Genomic DNA, 18,339 nt, shown 5'->3' on the forward strand with positions numbered 1-18,339 from the left:
TGGCATGCCTTGGCCACGAGGCATGGGTGGTCAAACAGGGAGGAGGCACTGCTTTCACCCGGGCAGAGGAGTGGACTGCCCCGAGCGACGCAGTGTGATGTGGTTTCTGTTCGGTCTCTCTCCCCCCCCCCCCCCCCCCCCCCTCCCTTGCCTGATCCGTGGCGTGCCGTGACATGCCCGCTGCATTCTCCCTATGAGAGAGAGACAATGCTGGGATAATGATGTGCAGGGGCGACTTCACGTTTAATGATGTAGAGGCAGACTCCTATGTTTGAGCACACACATACGCACACCACACACACCGGCCACAAAGGTTAGAACCACCTGCATGAATGGATGGCGAGTGCGCTACACAATCACTGACTACTAATATTATTTTTAAAGGAAATCGTCGAATGGATAACCACCGAAAAAAACACACTCACATGTCACACTTCCTCTCACTCTTTCTCTCTACTCCTCAATCTCACACACGCTTTCTTTCTCTCTCTCTCTCTCTCTCTCTCTCTGCTTCTCCCTCTCTACCTCTCTGCCTCTTTCCATCTCTCTCTATCACTCTCTCTTTCTCTGTGTGTATATATATACATGTAATGTAAGCCTCTTCTGGTTTTACATTTAGTCATCTTCACCCCAGGTGACTCACCAATATCTAGGACACTTTACAGTTATTCTACGCAAGTCGTGGTTTTCAATACCCTTGAATATATCGTCTACTAAACTCCTTCTCATGTTTCCTCTACTGTGAAACTCGCTACAGTAAACAATAATTTCTGTCAAACACTAAACCTGTGGTCAGGCCTCTTATGTAGAGGACTGCCTGCCTTTTTTTGGAACCATTTACTTTCCATCAAACCATTTCAGTTCTGACGTTGTGGGACCATCAGATACTTCTTCAGTGCTTCCTCACAGCCTGCGTCACTGGAAAGTCTGAGTACTGGCTCGCGGGTCAGCCCTTTGAATGGGACACCTCCCACCCACCCAGCGAAACTCTGTGTCGCGGGCAGCAGCTGAAGCCCTTGTGGTTGAGCTGAGTTCATCACTAGGCCAGGGCAGCCTGTTCTCCTCGCTTGACCTTGTAAGACCGGGAGCTGAGCTTCAAGCGCTACCCTCACCGACAACAACTTCCCCAATCATCATCGGTGTCCCCTCACCCCGGGGAGCCTAACCTGAGGGGGTAAGAGAGCCGGTCGGATGGGCCCCGAGTGTGAAACCCAAGAAAGGTCAGGAGGGGTCTTAGCCTGGTCCGAGAAACAATGGCTCCACAGTGACGTAGGCTTACCAGGTGTTGCGTAGCCTCGTCCAGGGTACATTTCTACAGGCTGAAAAGGTGCCTTTGTGTTTTGCGCGTGCTTGTCTCGCTCTCCTGCAACTCATCCGTGAATACTCTTCCTTCCAAGCGATGCACCTTTTCTGCTCCCGGCTACGTGAGACAAGGATTCTCTCAGGCAGAACACAAGGGCCTTGCCCAACGGATCTCACTCACTTACCCCAGAACCTTCTCAAACACGTCTTCCTTCTCTTGTAACATCACAGATTGTTTGGTATACCTTTTAATAGTGCGTCTCTGGTTCTCAGAGTTTGGATACAGACCTTTGTATAAATGTTTTGGGAAGTGATATCTTGGCCATATGATTTTATCTTACACCTGAAGGATGGTTGGTTTATTTTTTGTCATTACAGGCCGAACGACTTCTGAACCGGTGGAGGATACAGACCCCAGCAGCTTCATGGCAGGAATCGTAAGCAGCCCTATTTAACATATCTCAGACGCAGTAGCTATGATTCATAAAGGGATTTTTAAGTTTTCTATTTCCATTAATAATACAATAATAGTTTGTGGGTAACTCATTCCAAAAAGATAGTACTTCAAAACGTCCACATGTCATGACATGGCAAACATGAAAAGATTATCCATATAGGATAATGATTATCAACATAGAGATAAATAGATAGAGAGAGGAAGAGAGATACACACACACAAATAGACACACCAATCGATCGATCAACACAGTCTCTCTCTCTCTCTCTCTCTCTCTCTCTCTCTCTCTCTCTCTCTCTCTCTCTCTCTCTCTCTCTCTCTCTCTCTCTCTCTCTCTCTCTCTCTCGCTCTCTCATGAACAAAGAGACTTACATTAGAGTGCCAAGAAGCAGAACATACCATCACGCAGCACCACGGGCCTAAGGGCTCTGGGAGAACAAGTTCTAGCAGGCCACTGCTCCGCAACACCAAACACACTGGAGTCTTCTCTGTGGTTACACACTCCAACGCCGTGTGTGCGTGTCTGTCTCTTTGTCTGTGTCTGTCTTTTATTATACCTATCTATATCTTTACATTTTGACTCATTTTATCTTTTCTTTTTAATCTCGGCATTTAGCAGTCATGAATGCATTAGGGCTCTGGGTGGGTAGACCATGGACACCTTCCACCTGGAGGTTAATAGAAAACGATCCTACCAACCCAGTCATCAATCCACACATTTGTTCATAAAATGTGTACATTTATATTTTATATGGAGTATATCACTTTTCCCCTGTACATAGATGTAAACATAAATGCATGGCTGCTTAGACCACTCACTGGAAGGATTTTGAGGATTTCATGGCACCTTTTGGGGGTCAACTTCATTTCACTCAGATTAATTGTGTCATTCAAAAACAATGCTAAATGTCTTTACATGCCCGTTGCTTACACAAGCCTTGTTATAGAAGATTGGGTCCGTTCCTCATAAATATTAACGCTACGAATTTGATTGACAAATCAGCTAACCAGTAACAACCACAGGTCTCTTATTAATATTCATGAGGAAATGATGGCACCAACAAATAACAGAATCAGGATGCTAGCTGATCTAAACAATGAACAATGTTCCATTAAATCTTTCATTGGTCATTTAGGATGTTTTTATTTTTTATCCAACCCAGTCGATCAAGACCAACTACCCCGTCCAAGTGACCGATCCTCAGGGTAAGTCCAGCAGCAAGGTATCCCTTTCCTTGGGGACCAGACAGCAATTCACGTTTAATTAAATTGTATTTACCATTGTAACATTTATCAGATGATTAACTCCAAAGCAACCGGGTCATCAATGAGCAGGTAGAGGGTTTGACTCCCAGAGGTTGTGCGCTCGAAGACGAATGTCTGCAGTGTCTTTGAGCAAGATGCTGTCACCCCTACCTGCTCGTTAATGACCTGAACAATCTAAAGATAAACTTGGGATAAAGCCTTAGTTTATAGCTATATAATAACTAACCTACCAGCAATAAAGCAAGTGTTATATATGTATATACATTTTCTGCATTTTCTGGTAGCCATGTTCTCCTTTTGTGAATGCAACCATCATATCTGCATAGGCATGCTTAAGCTTTATAATAGTAGAATTAAGTAGAATTCATATCTATTTTACTATTTTGCATCCTTTAGTGATCTAACTATCTGATAGCTGTGTGTCTATGACACAGAGATATCCTGTAACATGTGTTTTACTGCTGTCATAACAATAGCTTGTATTGGACTATACAGATATTGTGAATCCAACACACTTTAATTGTCCACACTTACACACACACACACACGTCATGCTGTCGATATTGAGGGGGTCTCTTGTATCTCCTCTCTAGATCCCGTGACCTTTCCCCTGCCCTCCATGCTCCCCAGGTACCCTCCTGCCGACCGGATACGGCAGGTTGGTCTCACTATAGCGAAGGTCGCCTTGCCCCAGAAATAACACAGAGAAATGTATCATATATGTTGGCCTAAAGCATTGACGGAAATGTCATAAGAACTAATATTTTCCACTAAGTCAATATGCAAAGACAAAGCTTTTGTGTAGATTGAAGCCCATGTACGCAAGATTCATGTTAAATAGCGATTCCTTAGCCAAATAAGAAATTCTAACAAAAAGGACAAGGAATTTGTCTGAGTGCACTGCTAAAAAAGAGCCAAGATACACACATTAGCTCATCAATGTTGAAAATAACTGCTGAATATTGAAAATATGTTAAATGCAAGTACAGTTGCTTTTTTATTAAACTATTACAGGTAATATTGGTTGTAGTAATGAAAGTAAACAAACTGAAGATGTTTTTATTTCCTTGGTGCAGCCAGTGGAGGACGGTGAAGACTGTATCTGCACCCCGTCACTCTCCCCAGGTGAGGCGGACTTCGTTTCATTAAAATGATACTGCTACAAAAAAGTATATATTATTACGAAAAAATATATTATCTATTTATTTATCTATTAATTCACTCTTATTTGTATACTTGAAATGATTTGCACCCAACTATCCTTTTATGATGCTGTAATACCTGAATTAATAAAGTGGTGCAGTATCTTATCTAAGCTTAACCTCATTAAATGTAACTTATCTACCCTTATCTCATCATAACCTAGCTTACCTTACAACCCCCACCCCAGACCTCCCCCAGGAGCTGCGGTACCTGAGCGGGATGTGTGAGAAGTGCCGCTACCAGGCGCCAGTGCCTAAGATCAGCGACCTAATGGACGACAAGGACCTGCTGGACTCCCTGCGCCTCAAGCTGGACCCCAACCACTGCACCGTCAAGAACTGGAAGAACTTTGCCAGCCGCTGGGGCATGAGCTACGACGAGCTCACCCTGCTGGAACACCGGACCCAGGGCTCGCTGTCGCACAGCCCCACGCAAGAGTTCCTGCTGCGCTACAACCAGAAGAGTGTGGGTGAGCTGAGCGAACTATGCCGCTTCTACGAACGCATCGACGTGCAGCGGCTGCTGCAGGACTGGCTGGAGAAGGACTGGCCGTCGCGCTGGCAGAAGACACACTGATCCGCCAAGATATGCTTGTGTGTGCGTGTGTGTGTGTGTGTGTGTGTGTGTGTGTGTGTGTGTGTGTGTGTGTGTGTGTGTGTGTGTGTGTGTGTGTGAATATAACTGAGTGTGAAAAAATAATTGTGTGTGTTTGTGAGTAGAAATGTTTGTGTGTGTATATGTGTGTGAATAAAGTTGTGTTTGTATGTGCATGTGTGGGTGCATGTGTGTGTGAGTTGCAGTGTGTATTTGTTTGAAGGTTTATTAAGTTTATGTTTATATCAGGCGGGCTTATCGAACGTTATCTCTTGGTTTTGAATATCTCTTGAAATAATGGACGTTGAGGTTTTCTTTATAACTTTGGTTAAGAAGATATAGTTGTGAAACGGTGCAGTTTAAAATAATCGTCTCAACTATTTTTTGCAATATAGTCATATTTGATTTGGACTTATTTCTTTCTTAATGCCAAGGTCTTTCTTTAGTATCCATGTCTTCTTGATTTGAAATAAACAAAAGATAGTGATGTATGCTCCGTGAACAATATTTACTTTTTGTTGAAAATAGTTGGTTGTTAGTTGGTTATTAATTGTCAAATATGTCTGGTCGTTTTTGTGGCACAGTCCAGCTATAAGATATTTGAATTCAATTCATTCAAACTTTCTCCTGCCCTCAAAATGAAAGATATAGTGAATTATGACTATACAACTTGTATTCATGTTTATAAAGTGTCATTTTTGTCTTAAATGTTTTATAACGGATAGAAAATAACAGTACTGAATGCATTAAAATGTATTTATTGAACAAAAATTTAACAGATTTATACAATTCCATAGTCAAAAAAAAAGTAAAATTGTAGCCTGCTTTTCATATTAAGGCATTGTTCCATATAAAATACTGAGGCAATTATAGATATTCTCAGACAATATTCGGATAAAGCTGATTTAAATAGTTTCAGTGTATGCAATTTCTGATATTTTGTCCTCCTACAGAGACGAGATAAAAAACTCGAACTTCTGGTGCTTTCACTAGCAGGTAACTGCAATATAGTTAAACTTTTTTTTTTTACATGATTCTCTCTCTCTGGAATTTGAATTATACACAGCAATTGTGTTCCATTTGGTTGGACTTTTGTGTGTCAGACCTATGATATCTTAAGCAAACGCAAGAAATCTTCATGTATTAGGTTTCAGTTAATTATTTACATAGATATAGTGTTGATGCTGCCTATACAGGGTTTGAGAAGCATGTTTAATCAGTATCTGAGTCTTTAACATTCAGGCCAAGCATATTGGAAAGACTTAATGACAATTTATCATTTCCTGACGATCCAACTACTGGATGGTCCAAGCCTAATCCTAAATCAGGTGTGTTAACTTTGAATGTTCCTCCTCTGGCCAGTGAGGAATCATTTGATGCTGAAGCAAAGAGTGCACCCACTTTGGCCTCAGTAGGTGACGTATTAACAGTCACAGGTTTCTCCCTTGCTAGTTTCAACCGCTCCATAATATCAATCTTTTCCCCCGTGTTTGACTGTGTATTAGGTTTCACCAGGCGTATTCCCTTGCTAATAACAAATTCCTGTTTGCTTTTGTTAAGACTTCCTTCAGACTTTGGTGGACCTAAGCTATCGTCCAAAAAAAGGTCGTCAGTAATATTGCTCTTGGGTAGCTTGTGGAATGTGAATGCTGGAACATCCACCTCACCATCTGTTCCACTGTCACTGCCCTCTTCTGTTCCACTACCAGATGCAGAATCAACCTTCCGCCCCCAGTGAAATGGCCACCTTATCTTACTTTTGGGGGAATCTTCAGCATCAGCATTTCCCTCAACTTCCAGGTTGAGGTTGGGCTTCACATCAGCCGACATGTCCAGATCTGCGTTCACATCAACATCTGGTGCTTTTGATCCATGCCCCGAAAAGCCAAACTTGGGTAGCTTGAAATGTGGCATTTTTAATGTTCCTTTACCAGTGTTGATACTTGCAGCATTTAAGTCCACTCCTCCATTTACATCCATACTGGGTTCTGAGAGGTTGCCACTTGCTGCCTGGGTACCTATTTTTAACTTGGACAAATCTAGTTTACTGTCAGCGGAAGGGCCTGTAATACTGAGATCTGGTGTACCAATATCAGCTGTGGGACCATCAACTTTAGGACTGGTTAGGCCTAAACTGGGGAGATTAAAATGAGGCATTTTGTATTCACCAGTAGTTGCATCAACATTTGCATCTGGGCCATTTCCTGATAACTTAAGAGCAGGTGCCTGGATATCAGCTTTTGGTAAATCGACATCAAGATTTGGAACAGAAACATTGGCATTTGGCACATCAATGTCAGCATCCAGCTCTGGCCCCTCCACTTTAGGCTTAGAAAAACCAAATGTAGGTAATTTCATCTTGGGCAACTTGAATTTCCCAGATGTGTCAAGATCAGCATCTACATCAGGTCCATTGATTTCAGCTTTTGGAAAATTCACATCCAGGTCTGGAGTAGATAGATTTCCCTTGACATCTGGGGCAGAGAGATTGAGGTTTGCTCCAGATCCCTGTATATCTGCTTTTGGTAAATTGACATCAATGTCAGCATCCAGATCTGGTCCCTCCATTTTAGGCTTGGAAAAACCAAATGTAGGTAATTTCATCTTGGGCAACTTGAATTTCCCAGATGTGTCAAGATCAGCATCTACATCAGGTCCTTTTAGGTCAGCTTTTGGCAAATTCAGATCAAGATCTGGAGTAGATAGATTTCCCTTGACATCTGGAGCAGAGAGATTGAGGTTTGCTCCAGATCCCTGTATATCTGCTTTTGGTAAATTGACATCAATGTCAGCATCCAGATCTGGTCCCTCCACTTTAGGCTTAGAAAAACCAAATGTAGGTAATTTCATCTTGGGCAACGTGAATTTTCCAGATGTGTCAAGATCAGCATCTAGATCCGGTCCATTGAGGTCAGCTTTTGGCAAATTCAGGTCCAGATCTGGAGTAGATAGATTTCCCTTGACATCTGGAGCAGAGAGATTGAGGTTTGCTCCAGATCCCTGTATATCTGCTTTTGGTAAATTTACATCAATGTCAGCATCCAGATCTGGTCCCTCAACTTTAGGCTTAGAAAAACCAAATGTAGGTAATTTCATCTTGGGCAACTTGAATTTCCCAGATGTGTCAAGATCAGCATCTACATCAGGTCCTTTTAGGTCAGCTTTTGGCAAATTCAGATCAAGATCTGGAGTAGATAGATTTCCCTTGACATCTGGAGCAGAGAGATTGAGGTTTGCTCCAGATCCCTGTATATCTGCTTTTGGTAAATTGACATCAATGTCAGCATCCAGATCTGGTCCCTCCACTTTAGGCTTAGAAAAACCAAATGTAGGTAATTTCATCTTGGGCAACTTGAATTTTCCAGATGTGTCAAGATCAGCATCTAGATCCGGTCCATTGAGGTCAGCTTTTGGCAAATTCAGATCAAGATCTGGAGTAGATAGATTTCCCTTGACATCTGGAGCAGAGAGATTGAGGTTTGCTCCAGATCCCTGTATATCTGCTTTTGGTAAATTGATATCAATGTCAGCATCTAGATCTGGCCCCTCCACTTTAGGCTTGGAAAAACCAAATGTAGGTAATTTCATCTTGGGCAACTTGAATTTCCCAGATGTGTCAAGATCAGCATCTACATCAGGTCCTTTTAGGACAGCTTTTGGCAAATTCAGATCAAGGTCTGGAGTAGATAGATTTCCCTTGACATCTGGAGCAGAGAGATTGAGGTTTGCTCCAGATCCCTGTATATCTGCTTTTGGTAAATTGACATCAATGTCAGCATCTAGATCTGGCCCCTCCACTTTAGGCTTGGAAAAACCAAATGTAGGTAATTTCATCTTGGGCAACTTGAATTTTCCAGATGTGTCCAGATCAGCATCCAGATCAGGTCCATTGATTTCAGCTTTTGGCAAATTGAGGTCAAAATCTGGGGAGGATAGACCTCCATCAATCTTTGGGGTAGAAAGGTTCAAATTTGGTGCACTCAAGTCTGCTTTGGGAAGATTCGCGTCCAGACCGGGAATTGAAAGGTCAACATTTTTGTCAAGATATCCATCTAGTTCTGGTCCTTTTACATTTGGTTTAGATGAGCTCCAACTTGGCATCTTTAAAGATGGGAATTTGTATACTCGGGAGGAAGCATCAGCCTTAATGTCAGCTTTTGGCATGTCAATGTCTAGACTTGGAGCATTGATGCCTCCTTTAATTTCAGGCGTTGACAGGTCAGGTGACTTGAGTTCCAAATTCGGTGATTTGAGATCCAAATTGGGTAAATCGGCACTTACATCAATGTCTGGTCCTTTTAATTTTGGGGCTTTAAATTTTGGCATCTGGAATTTGGGGAGTTTAAGCTTAGAAGAGGGGCTGTCAATGTCAACCCCAGGAGCATTAAGATCAACGGCTGGGCCTTTGAGGTCAGCATTAGGCATGGTGATATCGAAATCAGGCGTATCAAGACCCTCATCTAGTGCTGGTGCAGCAAGATTAATATCTGCGCCTTTCACATCCACATCAGGTGTTTGGAGATCTAAGCTTGACGACTTGAGCCACTTTGGCTTTTTAAGAGTGGGCCACTTAACCTTTCCAGAAGGAGCGTCAATATCCATATTCGGTGCAGACAAATCCATATTAGGTCCATCAAGTGATCCTGAAACCTTAGGAGTGGTGAGATCAAGGGCAGGAGAATTCACATCTGCATTAAGATCCAAATCCGGAGCATTTAGTTTGGACCCAATAAGCCAGTTCTTAGGCCTTTTGAGAGTTAGGAACTTATTCTTTCCAGATGCAGCAGGCAGATCAACATCAGGTCCAGTGAGATCTCCATCAAGACTTGGAGTGGATACATCAATGTCTGGTGTGTGAAGGTCTGCATCAACTTTTGGTTTCTTCCACTTCAAATGAGGCCAATGGATCTTTTGTGATGAGGCAACATCAAGATCTGGGGCAGAAACATCGATATTGGGACCATTGATGTCAGCTTTGGGAAGATTCAAAGACATATCTGGTGCATTGACATCTGGTGTATTGAGGTCTGCATCGAGTTTGGGTTTCTTCCACTTCTTATGAGGCCAGTTGATCTTCCCTGATGGAGCATTGATGTCGAAGTCTGTCCCTTCGAGTTCAGCATTCGGTACATCCAAAGCCAAATTTGGTGTGCTTATCCCCCCGCTCATTCCAGGTGGAGAGAGGTTGAGATCTGGGGTTTTCAGGTCAGCATTAACGTCCATGTCAGCTTTTGGACCCTTGAGATCAAGCTTTGGTTTTTTCCAATTTAAGTGAGGCCAGTTGATTTTCGGAGCGTCAACATCCAAATTGGGGCCATCAAGGTTAGCTTTTGGAAGGTCAAGGCCTACTTCTGGTGTTGACAGGTCTCCGTCAAGCTTTGGTGTTGAGAGACTCAGGTCAGGGTTAACCTTAGGACCCTTCCATTTCTGATGTGGCCACTTAATTTTTCCAGTTGAAGCATCCATGTCCACATTTGGGGCAGCCAAGTTAACATCTGGGCCGTTCAAATTGACATCTGGGCCATTCAAATTCAGATCTGCGGTTTTAGCATCTATTGTGGGTGCCGACAGATTGACACCTGCAGTTGGAAAATTTACAGCAGGAGTGTCCAAATCAGCATTCATCTTCCCAAGATTAATCCCTCCTGTTGCTCCCGTGCCACCGATGTTGGGCAGATTAAAGTTTGGCATCTCAAATTTGGGGGCTGTGAAATTGCCGCCCTTAACTCCTGTTTTTTTAAGTCCTAGTGTGGCATTGGGTGAGGACAGTTCAGCAGAGGGGGCACTGATAGAGTTGCCAAAACCTGCTCCATTTAAGTCAAGTCCTGGCAGTCCTGTATCTGAAATCCTGAAGGTGCCGCTACCATCTGCAGAGGGTTTGTTTAGGTTAAGATTGGGCAGTTCTCCATTAATGTCCCCATCCAGACCAATGGCAGAGTTGAACTTGGTATTCAGGCCGGTAAGATTAAGAGCTGGTGCCTCGCCTTGGGCCTCAAGGGACGGCATCTTCTTCTGCTTGTAACTGGTAGTAAGCATCTAGCGAAAGAATTAATTGGACAAAAAACAGCGTTCAGAAATCAGGCAGACGAGTAAATAAAAAATGCCTATTAATAAAGTTATAATGACAGTACAACTGCATGTCACACTATTGTAGTTTTAGCAGTAAGCTTGACATTACGCATTACAATGAACAATACACAATTCGTACTTGGGAGTCATGGTATTAGTACTAGTTCAACCTATTCCGTTATACAGGAACTTTTACTCGACTTTCATTAATACCTTACCCTATTAATTCCTATTGCTACCCCCTATTCCATATGATTATCAGACTGTCAAGTGGGGTTCCACTGGTCTAAAGCTTGTGAGTGAGGTTGTTAGTCTGATGTACCTTGCCTGGGCCACTCAGGGACCCTGGGTCGATGCCAGCACTCAGGTCAGATTTGGTCAACACCGTTATGTTGTCGTCGTACGGCTCCAACACCTTCAGGATCTTCAGGATGTCCTGTTTGCTCAGGTGGTCCAGGTGAACGGTTGCTCCAACGATCTCATCGCCTGTGAGAAGATGAAGGTCAGGTTATTTACGTGAGCTTTGCCGCACTGAAAATAATGCATCAGGGCACCATCAACGCCACACAAACTTTATGTACAATAAAAACAATGTAATGAGAACGATGTAATTATTTATGATCGAAACCTTCTAGAACTACAGTCTGAATTGACTCCTATCTATGAAACCTCAGAAAACTACAGTCTGAATGGAGTACTATGTATGAAACCCTATGGAACTACAGTCTGAATGGAGTCCTATGTATGAAACCTCAGAAAACTACAGTCTGAATGGAGTACTATGTATGAAACCCTATAGAACTACAGTCTAAATGGAGTACTATGTATGAAACCTTATAGAACTACAGCAGTGGCGGCTGGTGATCAAAAATGTTGCATTTTGGGGATGGCCACTTTTACTTACTATTCATAGCCAACATCCTACTTTATGGCCTTTCCACCAGCCATTGCTATTTGACCCATTGTTGTTATTCTGATATCCAGACAAATCATGATCACTGTCCTATAGCATCCATTTTTTGAGTGTCAATGTCTGCAAATGCAGTTAGAAATATGGGACAGTCGCTTCATTTTGTTTATACGCTACAGGCCGAAAGACTAAATTAATATGTAACTTACTTGCTCCTTTTAATAACATTGTTTGGGGAGTCCAATTCCTCCACTGAAAAGGGTGAAAAGTGCTTACAACTCTCTGCTAGTTAGCGATCTATCTATCCTCTACATGTAGTTGTGTTGCACGATTGCTGCTGAGGGAGGTAGCCTATTTGATTGATGTGGTGATGACAAAAAAGAAAAGCGATACCATTGGCCTGGGGCGCACACTTGTGCGACCCGAGGGCGAGTTTTCTTGTGCCAATGAAAAGCTGTCTTGATAGACAGCAAAAAGTTAGCGAGCTTACATTTACTTCAACGTGGCCGGCGCCCCTGACTTGGAGGAGGGCTTTATTTTGAATGACCAATAACTAGCCTAGCCCAAATCATTGACGTTCAGACGCATTTAAATGGTTGCTGGCAGTAGCTGCGTTTCCATCTAAAAAGGTGATGCGAATCTTTAGAAAGTTCGCAAAAAAGTAATTTGAATTAGGTGCGTTTCCATCAAGTGGTTGGAGCGGAATAGGGTGATGACTTTACACGTTGATGTCGGCAGGGTTGCTATGGCCGGTCGTTATGCGGGAATCGGAAAGACTGTCAGTCCTGTGTGTTCAAAGTTCGCTACGTCACAGCTGATTCGCAAAATGTGTTTCCATCTCCCATTTTGCGAATTTACTCTGTTTCGCATTTCTCAAAAACCACCTCAAGCGAGCGGATAAACTTTTTTACGAGTTAGAGGATTCGATACTTCAAAGTTCACAATAAATTGGGGGGATGGAAACGCATTTTTTGACCCACCGCCACTGAACTACAGTCTAAATGGAGACCTATGTAAGAAACCCTATAGAACTACAGTCTAAATGGAGTCCTATGTATGAAACCTTATAGAGCTACAGTCTGACTCTAAACCTTATAGAACTACTGTCCAAGTGGACTCCTCCCTATGTATTAAATCTTGTAGAGCTACAGTCTATATGGACTCCTCTCCATCTATTAAACCTTGTACAACTACAGTCTATGTCCACTACTCTCCATATATTACACCTTATAGAACATCATTATGAATGCGTCATCCGTGTAAATGCATTAAACCTGATAAATGCTGAACTAGGATCTAGTGATCTCTATCTTTGTCATCTTAATAAACTCCATAAATCCTTAAGAAATCCCCAATGGCGTTCCTGTAGGATGACAAATCCTTTGTTGTTCTTCGTGTTATTGTGCCACCTAGCTCTGATTATGTCTACACTCGTCATAGTGTGAAGAGGTGGCTAAACTGGAAACACAGCCTAATTTAAATTCCTGGCCATCGGGTTGCTCTCTTAGTTTCTACTGCAGTCTGACAAACCCTAGTGTGAGGACCTGCCTAGAGATGGGATGTGTCTGATCTGCAAAGCTGCATAATTATTCGTCGACACCTACAATCATCAACTTTATCTTACAATTATATATTTGTCACATTCACACATCATAAAGGCTATTCTGACTTGCTTTACGCTGACTCATTATTCTTATGAGTCATTATTGAAATATGAAAGCCGGTTTGAGCTGGTCTTGATCTCCAAGTTGAAAGGAAGTGTTTGGGAGGTCAAATTCACTGCACTACTGTTACTTCAATTTGTATTACATTTTCATAACCATTAGTACTTGAATTTTCTAAATAGCAACTTCTATTCAAATTAGAAAAAATAAAATATTGAGCCAAAAAGTTCCCAGCATGGCGCGTGCGTGCGTGCGTGCGTGTACCCTCTTTCAGTCCACTGCTGGCGGAGATGCTGGTGTCGGCGAGTCCCTTGATGACCACGCCCCCTCTCTCAGAGTCTTCCAATTGGAGACTATCAGAGAATGATTTCCCGTCTTCGCTCTGGTTGGTGGTAAAAAGACAAAGATGTGGTCCTGACAAAGACAATGGTAGTGGGGGCAGGATAGTCTAGTGGCTAGAATTACGACTCCAAATCAGAAGGTTTTGGGTTTGATCCTCAACGTAAGGAGGCTGCAGGCATCCTAGAGCCAGATGCTGTAACGCTTGATGACATGTCTCTGAATTACACACTAAATGTTTGGATTTTTAAAAAGGGTAATCTAAAATGGTCAGGAATATATTCTCACTCACCATGTTTTTTCGGTGTTTTTACAACGGCATGTCACGGAACTGTCAGGTAAGGTAGGAGTATCACAGAGTCCCTCTGTGAAAACACAATAGTTTAATAAATAGCCTGTAATGTTATCAGGCAGCTTCCTCATTCTATCAATGGAACCTTGATGTCAGATAAAACCCAAGAAAATAGTACCTTCAGCACTTTATATATACAGGTACATGCACATACACACAGTGTGTGAGCTTAAAGTCTCCCGAGAATAAAGACATGGCAGTATTGTTAGCACTGAAAAATAAAACATACCCACTAATACCCACTCAACCAATTACACAAACACATAAAGTAGGCTACTCCATGTGTTATGTTACGATTGCATTTTGCAGTACATTCCTGGAACATCTCACAACTCAACCAAGCTGGTTGGAAAGATGTGTAGAATAACAATTATAACATTTTAGTCATTGATCAAATCATGCCGTTTAGTTCCATGACTCCATTAAGAATTGAATGATCAATCTTTACGCAGCAGGCGGAGGGGGCAGCGACTTCTATCGCTCTACTTCGGCCACGCACGGTGGTGTTCTTACTGGCCACCATTTCATCAGGAACTAATAATCCACACCTGTGTTTAGGATGTCATGCCTCTCTATTCCCTCTATGTTCCCTCTGTATTTTGCCAAAACGTGGTGGTGACTATTACGAATAGTGGTTTGTTTTACTCCGTGCTTTTGTACTGCGTCTGTACTTATTACATCAGTAAAGGTTATTTTTACAAACGCATCGCTGCCTGCTGCCACTTCTTTCGCACCGCACCTCGACCCACAACTCTTTCGCATCGCACTTCGACCCACAACTTACCCGGTCCATAACCGAAGATGCAGCCAGGAGTGAAGGGTGCAGAGCTAATAAATACGCCTGAAATCCTTAACACAGGTGCGGATTATTAGTTTATGATTGTATGGTGACGGTTAAGGACACCGCCGTGCGTGGCCGAAGTAGAGCGCCCAGAAGATGCTGCAGCTCCGCTGCGTAACATATCAAATAGTTAATGTTTCACAGCCCTCTAAACTTTTTCAGACGATTGTGCTGTTTAGATAAAGACCATAAACAATTAAGCACAACGTTGTGAGATACACACACACGCACAGCGTTGACAGAGCCCACAGCCGTTCAAACGCACACACACGCACACACACACACACACACACACACACACACACACACACACACACACACACACACACACACACACACACACACACACACACACACACACACACACACACACACACGCCAAAAAAAGTGAGATCAGCCTCCTTGGTACTACATTGATTTTAATTGTCAAGGTAAATGCCAAAGTGTGATTCCTTTTAAAAAGCTGTTGAATGAAAGTCATTTGTTCAGCCGGCTGGACTGACTGGAGTGGGCTGTCACTTGGTGGCAGCGGGTGTGACAGTGACACACACTGCGTCTGACGTGTCAGGCGGGTTGCATGTGGTACCTCAAACCAGTCGGTTGGGATGCATGCTAGGTGAGCACCACATGCGCTCTCGCCATCCGACCACACCCGCACGCACCTACTGGTTTAAACACTCAACAAAGTCTCCCGAGAATAAAGCCATGTTCTTAAATCAAGGAACAGTTTTTGGTAAGGTCTTGTGCATGGAGCCAAGCAGGAAGTTAGGTGGAACGCAGGAATTCGATTAATTTATGGGTTATGCTATTACACCAATAAAAAAACATTAATCTGTCCAGAAAAATAGTCCAGGAAATATTCTATGAGATAGGGTGCAATAGTGGGGCAGCGGTAGCCATCCTTGAGTGAACGAACCCCATCCCTTCTCGTTAATGACCTGTATCTGAATTCACTTTAAGTCACTTTGGATCTGCTCAATGTCTAATTAGTTAACAACGTTGTAAATACTCGTGTGACAAGGTTACTCTTGTGACAAGGTTACGTTTTAGGGTGTGATAGGAGTTTTTCCTGCTCCAGGGGGCCCACACCCATGTGCATGGTGCTTCTGCCCAGCAGGGGTGCTATTGTTCATAATCCATCTCGCCCACCTCAATGATACACGCACCTACACACACACTCAACGGCCCCACGTCTGCCATGCTACAAACAGCCCCCAATCCAGGATTAAGAAGCAAGAACACAGTAAGGTGGACATCAACAATCCAAACGATGCGAATCGTTGGACAACATAGAGGCACCAGGGAGAAGGGACCCTTCGGTTCCCAAGTTCACACCTCAGGAACTGCATGCAATTCTGCGCTACGTACTAAGCAGAGGCCCGTTTAAAGAGCCGTGTGGTGAAAGTGGGAGACGATATTGTACACACACACATCACAGTAATCAATGCATTGGAAACAGGTTTGAAATACCATAACTGTGGCCAAGCACTGCCAGAGGAGTCAGAATCTCTCATGTTGACGTCGGTACTACCGCAGTGATACCATTGGATTTGCAGTAATACTGCCATGGTTGTTGATGCCAAGCATCACATGGCATTTTTTATAACAATCAATAGGATTATGTGTTGCTGTTGTTATAATATACACAGTATAGCACATAAAAAAGTTGACGCAACATTATACCCATACAAGCCTTTATAGAATCAGCTCAGTTTATTGGGTTGATAAGTTTCAATTTAGGAAAGTACTAATTCAAACAAAACCCTTCTAAATTTCAGGATTCCACATCTATGACCATAGATGCATCCAATGGCAATTTTAATGTACGTTTTCCATTCCAATTCATCCATTTGAATCTTGACTCTTGATTGATTTTGAGAGACGAGAGAGATGGAGGGAGAGAGAGAGAGAGAGAGAGAGAGAGAGAGAGAGAGAGAGAGAGAGAGAGAGAGAGAGAGAGAGAGAGAGAGAGAGAGAGAGAGAGAGAGAGAGAGAGAGAGAGAGACTCACTTTGTTGAGGGTGCAGGTCAGGTAGTCCAGCTGAATGGGTGGCTCTGAGAACAGGTGGCTCTGAGAACAGGTAGGTGTGAGGTCCAGGCAGGTGTGAGGACCAGGTAGCAGTGAAGTCCAGGTAGGTTTGAGGACCAGGTTATTGTGAGGTCCAGCTAGTTTTGATTCCACAAGGGGATGTGACAGCTAGTTTTGTGGACGAGGATGGAAGTGTCATACTGTCACCTCATCAGCCTGGAGAACAGGTTGGGCTGCATGAGGACCGCCCCTCACACACACACACACACACACACACACACACACACACACACACACACACACACACACACACACACACACACACACACACACACACACACACACACACACACACATAGTTCTCTCTCACACACACACACACACACACACACACACACACACACACACACACACAGCCACTCAAACACACATGCACACACACACATGCACTCTCATGCTACAAAACTAAGTATTTGGTACCACACACTCAACCACACACAAACATGTTGAACTCGATTGCAGAGAGGCATGCAGTGCAGCGTTGTGGGCTTGGTGACCGATACTTACCTAGAATGAGAGCGATACAGGGAGAGAGCGATAGAGAGTCAGAGGTAGAGAGAAAGAGAGAGAGAGGGGAAGGAAGAGAAGAGACAGGGGAGAGTGAGAGCGAGGCAAACACACTACAAAGGCCTTGCACCAACTAACTCGGCATCACTTTGGTTACAATTTAGTTTTTCTGGCCTTTTCCCACGTACATCTATCAAGAGAGACAATCCCTGCGAGCCATGTCTGCTGTGGAAGAGTTACAAAGTGCAGGTTTGAATACTCACTAAACATACAAAAAGGGAAGCAACAGAGGGAAGTTGCAGGTGCTGTCACTTTAAAATATACAAGAGGGGCACATAAAAACCGATCGATCTGCGATCCTTCATAAACCTACCTTAGTCCTGATAAACACAATCAGGTTTCAAAAACACACAGTCTTCATTAACAAGCTCAGTCTGTATAAACACACTCAGCCTTTAAACACATCCAGTCTTCAGGAACACACCCATTCTTCATAAGCACACTCAGTCTTGATAAACACACTCAGTCTTCATAAACACACGTCACAAAGACATTGATAATTTCCCACTTCATAAACACACCTTAGTCTACTTAGACTTGCCACAGTCCTCATAAACACGCCTCGTTAGCATCACCAGGAAACAATTCGGCAGAACCGTGATCACCATGGCGACTGTCAGCCAATGTGGAGGACTGAATAGTTCACTACTCTACTGTTCCTAATGAATCACTCCCCAACCCTTCTCA

General features: G+C 43.2%; 2 protein-coding genes across 5 annotated transcripts in view; one reads left to right on the plus strand and one right to left on the minus strand.

Moving 5' to 3' along the window:
- The window catches only part of edaradd (EDAR-associated death domain), a 7,041-nt gene extending 1,408 nt beyond the window's left edge, over positions 1–5,633 (plus strand). The window contains exons 2-6 of one of the 2 annotated variants that reach the window (XM_056609534.1): positions 1,681–1,739; positions 2,896–2,965; positions 3,619–3,683; positions 4,102–4,150; positions 4,416–5,633. In XM_056609534.1, coding sequence (XP_056465509.1) covers positions 1,681–1,739; positions 2,896–2,965; positions 3,619–3,683; positions 4,102–4,150; positions 4,416–4,804 — 632 coding nt within the window. In that variant the 3' untranslated portion in view covers positions 4,805–5,633. The remainder of the gene's footprint in view (positions 1–1,680; positions 1,740–2,895; positions 2,966–3,618; positions 3,684–4,101; positions 4,151–4,415) is intronic. The other variant, XM_056609535.1, reaches the window with a different exon arrangement.
- On the minus strand, positions 5,562–17,180 carry si:ch211-125o16.4 (neuroblast differentiation-associated protein AHNAK). Of its 3 annotated transcripts, none has more exons than XM_056609531.1 (5): positions 17,008–17,180; positions 14,097–14,169; positions 13,730–13,847; positions 11,214–11,377; positions 5,562–10,858 (listed from the first exon to the last, which is right to left on the minus strand). In XM_056609531.1, exons 2-5 carry the CDS (start codon positions 14,097–14,099, stop codon positions 6,035–6,037), a joined length of 5,109 nt encoding a protein of 1,702 aa, XP_056465506.1. In that variant the 5' UTR covers positions 14,100–14,169; positions 17,008–17,180; the 3' UTR covers positions 5,562–6,034. The 3 variants fall into 3 exon arrangements, with proteins under 3 accessions (XP_056465506.1, XP_056465507.1, XP_056465508.1); XM_056609532.1 differs by lacking the exon at positions 17,008–17,180 and adding an exon at positions 14,941–15,019; XM_056609533.1 differs by lacking the exon at positions 17,008–17,180 and adding an exon at positions 14,386–14,534.
- Positions 17,181–18,339: the final 1,159 nt, after the last annotated feature.

This window comes from Gadus chalcogrammus, chromosome 15 (genome assembly GCF_026213295.1).
Source record: "Gadus chalcogrammus isolate NIFS_2021 chromosome 15, NIFS_Gcha_1.0, whole genome shotgun sequence".
In the NCBI taxonomy this organism is placed as follows: Eukaryota; Metazoa; Chordata; class Actinopteri; order Gadiformes; family Gadidae; genus Gadus; species Gadus chalcogrammus.

Excerpts from the sequence above, each read along its gene's own strand:
- si:ch211-125o16.4 (XM_056609531.1), bottom strand. Across the intron at positions 11,378-13,729 it reads CAGCAGTGGACTGAAAGAGG|GCGATGAGATCGTTGGAGCA; the intron begins GTACACGCACGC and ends ATCTTCTCACAG. Across the intron at positions 10,859-11,213 it reads CCCTGAGTGGCCCAGGCAAG|ATGCTTACTACCAGTTACAA; the intron begins GTACATCAGACT and ends TTCTTTCGCTAG.